Genomic DNA, 11,171 nt, shown 5'->3' on the forward strand with positions numbered 1-11,171 from the left:
ATCTCCATATATTCCAGTCACCCTTGTAAGTTTTTCCCGATTTATTCCACACACTGCAAAGGAGTCGTCAGGTGCTTTGGTTACTCTTCGCCTCAGAGCTGCAAAAAATCGAAAATTATTAATAACTTATCGAAAATTGTAAGAACTTAAATCGTAAGTAAGTAATTTACTATTTGTAAATAATTTACAATTCGTATAAGTAATTTACTTACAAAATATTGATTTATAATTAATCTGTTTGGAAAAAATATTAGAAAAAGAATACATTTAAGCTGTAATTGAATATTATTTTTTCCAATAGTTTATATCATAAAAGTATGAAAACCGATAATCAATATTAAATTTTCGCTTAACTAAAGATATAATATTTCTTAAGTAAATCTCATTAGATCCATCGGTCATGGATGACTACTTATTTCCTAATTCTGTCGAGAAGAAATATCTAATTTCAATTTTTAAAAAATAATTACGCATAAATCTGATAATCAACAAACATTAAGAGATCAAAACACGTACCGATACACGAAAAAAAAATTGTAATTTTTAGAAAATAAATTTTATAAAATACTAAAGAGTTATATTTTTTACACCCACACAACAGATTAAATAAATTTCTACATTTTTATCAAAAACTCATCATAAAAATCTACTGAAATGAATAATATTTTACTAGAAAAGGAATATTTTAAAGCGAACAAAATATTGCGTAAAAAACAAAAATTAATTCAAGATCAAAAATAATTTCACAAATTACGTTCATAAATAATTTGACATTATATAATTAATTAATTTCAAGAAATAAATTCGTTTCAAAAGTAAGAGTTAAAATTTTTTTTCCATAAAATTCTCTAATGTAAGAAAAAACCAAAATTAATTCAAAATTAAAAAATTAATTTAACAAATTTCGTTAATAGACAATTTAGCAATTATAAATTTATGTTAATTACATAATTCATTAATTACTCAATTAATTTTAAGTAATAAATTCCCATCAAAAGAGAGTTAAATATTTTTCTATAAAATTCTGTAAGAAAAAACCAAAATTGATTTAAAATCAAATAATCAATTTAAAAAATTACGTTAATAGACAATTTAGCATTTAGATATAAATTAATGTTAAATACGTAATTAATTAATCAATTAATTTTACGCAATAAATTCCCTTCAAGAGAGAGTTAAAATTTTTTCCATAAAATTGTCTGAAATTGTGCAAAAAAACAAAAATTAATTTAAAATCAAATTTAACAAATTACGTTATTAACCATTTTGAAAATACCTAATTATTTAACTTACTATTTAATTAATTAAAACTAATAAATTTTTGCTGAGAGAAAATTAAAATTTTTCCCATAAAAATTACCTCCAAAAAAAAAACATAAATTTAAAAATAAACAAAAAAAATATAATTTTCAATAAAAAATAAAGTACTTTCAAAAGGAAAAATTTGCGAAAAAAAAAATTTTTTTGCAAAAATAAAATTGAAGAACCCGCTGAATGAGATTTTAGTCCTCCAGGTTGACGATAGATAGACCTAGTGAACGGTGTCCAAGGAAACACGCCTACATTGAATATTAGAACCAATGCCCAGACACACGAGTAGGAAGTTGTTAATTGCTCATTCTTAATAATCGCCCACTGTTTATGAATTCTGTAAATTTCTTTAAAAATGTAACATTAAATTTTTGCAAAAAGAAAAAAAAACAAATTTTAACAATATGTTAAATCAATGTGTGCTCCAATTGTGCTTTCACTAAAAAAAATGTTGCCATAAATAATAAATAAATTATTTTTAACAATTGTTAACTCAAATTAGTCCGAGTATTTAGATTTTTTATTAAACAAATAAATAAATATTAGAGTAATTATAATGGCAACTGTCAAAGTGACAGAGCAAAAAGTTATTCTTTGCGGTGAATACGGCGTGGGAAAGACATCAATTTTTAGGAGATTCGCAAATAATTCATTTGTTAATAACAGCGACAGAAAATCTACACTTGGAATCGATAATATTGATAAAGAATATGTTGTTGACGATAGACGAATACGTGTAAGTTTATGATTTTTTAAGTATTTAAATATTACTTTTCCTAAATCTATTTAACATTTAACTAAATATTAAAATTTGTTAGTACAAAATAGTAAAATTAAATAAAAATTAATATATAAAGAAAGTAAAATTAAACAAAAATTAACATAAACAATCAAATTAAACAGAATTTAATATTAACTTTTTGCAATTTTTAGTTAATTGTCCTTTTTTCGGTAATAAGCTGAAAGAGAATAAATTATAAAATATAGAAAATTAATAAAATGAATATTTAAATTGTATACCTATTTTTCAAATTTTTTTAGCTGCAATTATGGGACACTGGGGGTATGGAAAGAGTGGCATCGGTTACGTCTAGTTATTACAAATTTGCAGAAGCAGCTATTTTAGTATTTGCACTAGATAATTCCACCTCATTTCATCTTCTCTCTCAACATCTTCTTGATATAGTCACCTACGCTGAAAATGCCAAAATATTTCTTTGCGGAAATAAAAGCGATCTTGAGGGTGGAAATCCACAAGTCACTGATGCTGAAATGGAACAATTTTGGTAATAACAAAATTTTTATTTACAATAAGAAAAAAAATCTTCTATTCACTCTCGTGTATTTTCTCATATTGATCAAATTATTGAAATATACAACTCAATATTCTAAATTCTAATTAATTTGTTACCTGATATATATCTACAATTTATATATATACAATGATAACGATAGAAAAGCAGTGAATTAATTTACATTTTAGAAACAAAATGTATTTTAAAATATACTCTTTTTAAAGAGGAATATACTTTTCTTCAATTAATTTTAATTGTATCTCTTTTTTAAAAAAAAGAAAAATTAACGAAAATGTAAAAATATAGAGAATAAAATCTGTATACGTTTACATTTTATTAAAATAAAATACAATAAAAAAGTTTTACCTTATGTTAAAATAATAATTTTTGTATTTGTCAGTGAGCAGTGTCACAATTTAATCTCAGCAACATATAAAACGTCGTGCAAATCTGGAGTGGGTATAAATGAAATGTTCGAAGAAATTGCACAGCATCTAGTTGAAGCTAATCGATCTCGAATGGACCTTCACGACATGGATAAGGACCATTTTAAAATTTCTCACGCTGACGAGGCTACCGAACCATCTTGTTTATGTTAAGCTCATTCTCATTTCTTTTGGCTAATAGCTTCTTTGCTCAAAAATGCTTTACGAAGACCGAAAACACACAAAACAAAAAGGTGCAGTGATAAAGAAAAATAATAATAATAATAATAACAATAATAAACTTTAACTCAAAAACGGAACTTTTTCAACAAATTACAACACAGATCTTTTCCTGAAAAAAATATATATGAGAATATAAGACGTGAGTGTGTCCGGTTGCTTCACAGGTTTTAGAATTAAAATTCCTTTCAATCGGTTGTGCTCGATGTTATTTTGATATTTAAATGGATTTTCGTTTTTTCTTGTTTTTGAAATTATACTTTTTTGTAAATCACATGATACTCAGGTGCGTTTTAGTGCTGGGTCCATTTTATTGTCTTCAGATCAATGCCGTCCTCGACCATCTCCCACAATGGGCTGGAAGAAAAAAAGATGATTTTGCTTTTTTAATGTACATATCACTATTTTTTTTAATTAAAAGGAATAATTTTCAGAATTTTTTTTAATTTTCTAGAAAACTAAAACGGAATTGATTTTGCTAAAATGTGTGCTTAATATTGTAGATTCAAGGAACTAATACGAATAATTAGTTTGTAAACGAGATTTTTTTGAAAATAAATGTTTTATAATACTAAAGTTTCCAAACCTCATTTCTCTTAAGCGTTTCACTTGGTATATTGTTCTTTCAGCTGTGTAATCAATTTCTTCCATAGTTGTGAATCTTCCAATTCCGAATCTGTATGCAAAGGAAGAAATTTGAGAATTTTCAATTTTAGGTATAATTTTTACTGCTTTCTTAATTTTAGGCATCACAGTTGGCCCCCTTTTCCCCTTTTGACCCCTTCTTTCAATTCTGTCCCCTTTTTTCCCTTTTTTGGTGATTTATCCCCTTTTCACCTTTTTCTAATCAAAAATAAAGAATTTTTCATTTATTGAAATCTTTTTCAAAGTATAATCATAAATTTTTAAGAACTTAGATTTTTGCAAAACTTTTCATAATTTAAATTATTCTGAAATTAGTTAAATTTGTTAATGTATATATATTTAATTAATTATTAAAAATAATGAATTTATATAAGAATTTTAGTTAAAAAGACTAAACAAAATTTTAATTTTAAAGAAGTTTCAAATGATTGCAAAAATTTAATTATTTTTAAAAGTAATTCGACTCGAACTGTTCGCTTTCTTCATGTTTTATAATAATTAATTCAAAATTATTTTCATCAATTTAATTCTATTATTATTTTCTAGAATTTTTAAATAAAATTCTTCTTTAAATCAATTATTTTTAATAATTTTTTATAACGTTCTATTGAGAATTTTCAAATTCATTTGTTTACAATAATTCAATTTTACCAAATTTCTATTATTGAAAAATTACTCAATTTTCATCACAGAATAAAAACTTGAAATAATTTTTTAAAATTTCGATTAAGCTTTTTGAAAAAAATTAGTTCCATAGAATTTTTAATTAAAAGTATGAAAAATTCAGATTTTCAAAGATTTTAACTTGAAAACTTTTCAAAATGCAATTACAATACCAAAAAAATTGCAATTATTAGTAACTTCTCCAAAATTCAATTATTATCTAGAACTTTAACTGAAATTAATTTTTATTAGAAAAATTCGAGAATTCAATTATTTAAACACATTTTTCGAAAAAATTGTTGCAAATACTATTTTAAATAATTTAATGTTCGTGTATTAATTCAATAATTTTAGAGAAGTTTCAAATGATTTCGTCAAAATTTCAATTCTCTTTATAAATTTTAAAATTCTTCGAAATTCAATTATTTTCAAAAATTGTAATAAAATTCTTGTCAAAATTTTAATTATTATCAAGAATTTTGCTCAATTAAATGATTTTCAATATCTACTGATTTAACGAAGTATTCCAAAAGAATTCAATTATTTAAAAACAATTTTAATAAAATTCTACGCAAACATTTGAATATTTTCAAAAATAATAAAATTCTTTTTAGAAAATAAATTATTTTCATAAATGAAAATCGCAGAATTTCAATTATTTTTTTAATATAATTTTATTCAAATTCCTGGAAAAATGTAATTATTCGTAAAAATGTTATTAAAATTCGTTAAAAGAACGCAATTATTTGAAAATTTGTTGATAAAATTCTTTATGAGAATTAAAGTTTAAGAAACATTAAATTATTCAATAAATTATTTATTTTTGTATTTAAATAATTGAATTCTCGTAGAGCTTTCTAATAGAAATTGATTTAAAAGTGAATTTCAGTTAAAATTTTACATTATAATTGAATATTAAAAGCATTATAGCATGAATTTTTAAGAATAATTGAATTTTGAAAAGATTTCAAACTAAAATCTTTAAAAATCTGAATTTTTCATACTTTTAACTAAAAATTCTGTATAAATAATTTTTCTTGAAAAAGTAATTGAATTTTGTTTTGAAATTATTTGAAGTTTTTATTTTCTAAATTAATATATATATTTAATTGAAGAATTTCCGAATAATAGAAATTTCGTAAAATTGAATTGTAAACAAATGAATTTGAAAATTCTCAAAGAGCTTTTTTTTAAGAAGCTATATGATAAAAAAAATTTGAATTATATAAGCAAGCTGTATAAACAAATGAATTTTTGTCTCCTTTTTGAAGAAAAGAATTCCTCTTTTCACCTTTTTTGAGGATGAAAGGTACTGTGATGCCTGTAATTTCATTTCTTTAATTACGGTTTCAATTTTTTGAAAACGAACCTTATACTGGAATGAGCAAGATCTTCGGAAGCTCCAATTGCCCGAAGAACGTAACTAGGCTCCAAACTTGCACTCGTACATGCTGATCCACTACTTAACGCTATGTCTTTCAATGCCATCAATAAAGATTCTCCTTCGACACAAGCGAAGGAAAGATTAACGCATCCCGGATACCAGGCAACAGGATCTCCGTTTCTTATCACATGAGTCAAATTTGAGGTAATTGTGTCAAGAAGTCGATTCGCAAGACGCGTTATATATTCGTGATCATACTGAAAAGAATCATTTTCAATTTTGTAAAATATTTAAATTCAAAAGATAAAAGATAAATTTCTTAATTTAAAAAATGGGATTTATTATTTTTAGAAATGTAATTTCTTTTTACCTCCATTTCATTTTGTGAAAACTCGCAAGCTGCTCCTAAACCAACTGCCAAAGGAGCTGGAACTGTACCACTTCTCATTCCTCTCTCCTGTCCTCCACCGCTTTGAAGTGGTTCGACACGTACTCTGGGTCTTCTTCTCACGTATAAAGCTCCTACTCCTATTTTTTCCATATTTACAATTACAAAAGTTTTCTCAATTTTTAAAAATTAATATATTAAAAAGTTATTTAAAAAAAACAAAAGCAAAAAAAAATACAGTTTCAACTGAGTTCAATTCTTAAAACAATTTTTCATTCTAAAGTCTTCAGGAGATTACCTTTTGGTCCATAAATTTTGTGACCGCTTATAGATAACAGATCAATATTCATTTCGTTAACATCAATCGGAATTTTTCCGATCGCTTGAGCAGCGTCAGTGTGAAAGAAGACTTTGTTCTTTCTGCAAAATTACATAGAGAGTTGTCAACTCCTAGGACATTACTTATTTCTATTTCTATTTAATTCTATTTACTAATTCTGTTTAATTGAAATTAAAATTTTTCAAAAAAATACTTCATCTAATGATTTATATAAGTATTAACTTTATGTCAGTTCTTCAAGAATTAAATTATTTAAAATAAATTATTGTCAGAAATAGAAAAAATTAAAGGTTTTCTTTAGACTTTGTGGTAATTTCATAGTTTATGAGGCAAACAAAAAAGACACAAAAATTCAGAATTTTCGTATAAATTCTAAACATTTAATTTTTTCCAGTACTTTTAAAAAAAAATCCATGACTTTTCCCTGACCTGTGGCAACCCTGAATTAATTATTTCTAAAAATCGTAAAAAAGTCATAAATAATAGTTTTTAATAATAATATAATATAATAATAATAGGTTTTAATAAATAATAGATAAGTGGGAACCTTCAACAACGTCATTAATTTGGAATTACAATTAATTACCTGCACAGAGCGCCTATTTCAGCAACAGGTTGTTGAACGCCAATTTCATTATTGACTGTCATAATAGAAACTAAAGATGTATTTGGAGTAATAGCCTTTTCAAGTTCCTCCATATCAATAAGACCATTCGAATTAACTGGTAAATAAGTCACTTCGAAACCTTCGCCCTGTAAAGCTCGGCATGAATCTAAAACGCATTTGTGTTCCTGTAAATACAAAAGAAATCATTAGAAATACAAAAATCGGAGAAAAGGCTAGAAGAGCAATTAGAAATTCGATTAATTAAATTCAGTCAATTACTGTTTGGGTTGTTATAATGTGCTTCTTCTTAGCTTTATAAAATCTAGCAACTCCTTTGATCGATATATTATTGCATTCGGTTGCTCCAGATGTGAAAATTATTTCCTTTTTGTCAGCGCCAATCAAGTCAGCAATTTGCTAACAAAAAAATAAACAAACATTTTATTGTACAACCAAGATAATGAATAGGGTTGCCACAGGTCAGGGAACTCAGGGAATTCAGGGAAATTAGAATTGGTCAGGAAAATCAGAGAAAAGTCAGGGAATTTTATTAAAAGTACTCGAAAAAATTAAATTTTTTGAATTTATAAGAAAATTCTGAATTTTAGTATCTTTTTTGTTTGCCTCATAAACTATATGAAATTGCAAAAAATCCAAATACAAACTCTTCAATTTTTTCTATTTCTGATAATAATTTCTTTTTAAATAACTTAATTGTTGAACAACTATCATAAAATTATTACTTGGAAATTATTTAATGAATAATTTTACTTTAAAATTTCAAAATTAATTGGATTTCAAAAGAGTTTCAATTTGAAATTTTAGAAAATATCAATTTTTAATGAATTTAAATAGAAATTTTAAGAACTGATTACAGAAATTCAATTATTTTCAAAAGTGATAAACTTCTTCGCATAAATTCAATTATGTTCAAAAAATTTTTTAAATTCTTAATAAAATTTCAATTATTATCTTTATAAATAATAAAATTTTTCTCCGAAATTCAATTATTTTCAAAAAATTTAATAAAATTCTTGGAAAAATTTCAATTATTTTCAAAAATTTTTCTTATTTCAATTATTTATAATATCTACTATTTTAATAAAATTTTCCAAAAGAATTCAATTATTTAAACAAAATATTAATAAAAATTTCACAGGAATTCAATTATTTATCAATTTTTTATAAATTTCTTCGCACCAATTCAATTATTTTTACTTTTTTAATGAAGTTTTTCGAAGGAATTTAAATATATTCAGAAAATTAAAAAAAAAAAAATAGTTCTGAGATATTCAATTATTTCGAAAAATTTAAATAAACTTCTTTTAAAAATTCTATTATTTAAAAAAATGTTGACAAAATTCTTTACAAGATTTTGTTAATAAAATTGCAATTTTAATATTTTCCTATATAATTCAATTATTTTCAATACAATTTTTCGTAAGAATTCAATTATTTTCACAAACAATACATTTTTTATGGGAATTCAATTATTTAAAAAAATTTGAATAAAATTCTTCAGAAGAAATCAATTATTTTTATAAATAATAAAATTTTTGTCGAGAATTAAATTATTTAAAAAAATTTGAATACAATTCTTCACAGGAAATTAATTATTGTTTAAAATAATAATATTTTTCTCTGGAATTCAATTATTTTTACAAATAGAAAATTTATCACAGAAATTTAATTCTTTAAAAAAATGTTTAATAAAATTTCTTGCAAGAATTCAATTATTTTTATAAATAACAAAACTTATCGCAAAATTTAATTTATTTTTTGTACAATTTTAAATAAAATGATAGAAAATTCCATTTTTTTTTAAATTTGCCGAAAGAATTCAATTATTTTTAAAAATCTTTGATAAACTTATTCACAAAAAATTCAATTTTAAGAAATATTCAATTAAATGATTTATTTTTGTATTTAAATAATTAAATTCTCGTAGATTTTTCTAATAAAAACTGATTTGAAATTGAATTTTTGTTAAGATTTAAAATAATAATTGAATATTAAAGCATTATAGCGTGAATTTTGAGAAATAATTGAATTTTGAAAAGGGTTCAAATTAAAATCTTTGAATTTTAATTCAATTATTTTCATAAATAATAATATTTTTCTCCGGAATTCAATTATTTTCACAAATAAAATTCTTTACAGAAATTTTCAATCCTTTAAAAAAATGTTTAATAAAATTCGTTGCAAGAATTCAATTTTTTTCATTAATAACAAAAGTTATCGCAGAATTTCAATTATTTTTTGTACAATTTTACATAAAATGATAGAAAATTGCATTTATTCTTAAATTTTTTTTTTAAATTCGTCGAAAAAATTAAATTATTTTAAATTTTTTCTATAAAATTCTTCAAAAAAATTCAATTTAAAGAAATATTCAATTATTTATTTTTGTATTTAAATAATTGAATTCTCGAATAATTTACTGATAAAAACTGATTTGAAATTGAATTTTTGTTAAGATTTTAGATAATAATTGAATATTAAAAGCATTACAGCGTGAATTTTTAGAAATAATTGAATTTTGAAAAGGGTTCAAATTAAAATCTTTGAAAATTTGATTTTGATTTGATTTATCACTATCTCATCTTAAATTTGTTATAAAACATGAAGGAATCGATCACTCCGAGTCGAAGACTTGGAGTAATTAATTCCTTCATGTTTTATAATATTATTCTCAAAAGTTATTGAATTTCAGAAGGTTTGAATTTGAAAATCTTAATTTCTATAAAAAAATAATAGGTAATGATTAAATATTTATTTAAAAAAGAAATTATTAAAGTTTTTGAATAATTTTACAATTAAAGAAATTCGTTAATAAATGTAATACATTTTTTTGAAAATCTAATAATTTTTGGAGTGAATTAGAATAATCTTCAGGGTCAGGGAAAAAGTAAAAATTTTCTTTGGAAATCAGGGAAAAACAAAATTAAATTTTTGTCGCAACCCTGATGAAGAAAGGACATTTATTTTTAAATACTAACTTTACGTGCATGCTCAACTGCAGTTTCCGTTTCCCAACCGTACATATGAGTTCTTGAATGAGGATTGCCGTGAAAATTTACTAAATACGGCATCATTTTATCCAATACACGTGGATCCTATCAATAAATACTATTAATATACCAAAAATAAAATGAATTACAACTTTCAATAGAAAAATAACGGTTAATACCATTGGAGTTGTCGCTTGAGCATCCAAATAAAGTGCTCGACCTTCTAACGGACCTAATTTATATTCCTCCGTAATTGGAGCTAAAAATAACATGAAATAATGTAAATTTAAATCTACAAAATATGTAAACAATTAGCCTTTCTAAAAAATTGCATTGTAATGTGTAATAATGACAATCTAGAGTTATGCAAAAAGTTTTAAAAATAACTTGAATATACGAACAAAATTTATCATCATCAATAAAAATAGCAATTAAGATAATAATCACATGTTATTTTAGTATATAATTCCAAGTAAATATATGCTGTTTTCTTACATTTGTATTCCGAAGTATCCTGTCGTTGTCGTTCATTTGTATGTATAAGTCGATATTCCTTGATATGACGAAATGTCAAAACTAAACCCCTCGTGGGGCGAAACATTTTGCTCTTCTTTAGACTTTTTCCACAGTAAAAAATCAAAAAATTGCTAAAAAATAAATTAGAAACTAAATTCACAAAAGCAGGACACAAGTAGTGCTTGGGCTTGCCGACAGCAAGTCGTTCATAACCTAACTTTTATAATCTTTCTCGATCCAGTGCTACCAATACAAGACGAAAATTAGAAAAATATATTTTTTTTTAAACAAATAAATATGGTTCATTTTTTTTTTTATTTTTTACGATAGGATCATATACATATTT

General features: G+C 23.5%; 2 protein-coding genes across 2 annotated transcripts; one reads left to right on the forward strand and one right to left on the reverse strand.

The window, feature by feature from the left end:
* The first annotated feature begins 1,442 nt into the window (after positions 1-1,442).
* LOC122501215 (ypt/Rab-type GTPase ypt7) lies at positions 1,443-3,372 on the forward strand. Its single transcript, XM_043610520.1, has 3 exons — positions 1,443-2,047; positions 2,353-2,597; positions 3,007-3,372. Exons 1-3 carry the CDS (start codon positions 1,868-1,870, stop codon positions 3,203-3,205), a joined length of 624 nt encoding a protein of 207 aa, XP_043466455.1. The 5' UTR covers positions 1,443-1,867; the 3' UTR covers positions 3,206-3,372.
* On the reverse strand, positions 3,317-11,049 carry LOC122501211 (cysteine desulfurase, mitochondrial). Its single transcript, XM_043610512.1, has 10 exons — positions 10,805-11,049; positions 10,489-10,568; positions 10,298-10,414; positions 7,578-7,715; positions 7,278-7,483; positions 6,650-6,771; positions 6,334-6,491; positions 5,949-6,220; positions 3,858-3,947; positions 3,317-3,628 (listed from the first exon to the last, which is right to left on the reverse strand). The coding sequence occupies exons 1-10, from the start codon at positions 10,908-10,910 to the stop codon at positions 3,565-3,567; spliced, it is 1,353 nt and encodes a 450-aa protein (XP_043466447.1). The 5' UTR covers positions 10,911-11,049; the 3' UTR covers positions 3,317-3,564.
* Positions 11,050-11,171: the final 122 nt, after the last annotated feature.

This window comes from Leptopilina heterotoma, unplaced genomic scaffold, assembly GCF_015476425.1.
Source record: "Leptopilina heterotoma isolate Lh14 unplaced genomic scaffold, ASM1547642v1 Lhet_206, whole genome shotgun sequence".
NCBI lineage: Eukaryota > Metazoa > Arthropoda > Insecta > Hymenoptera > Figitidae > Leptopilina > Leptopilina heterotoma.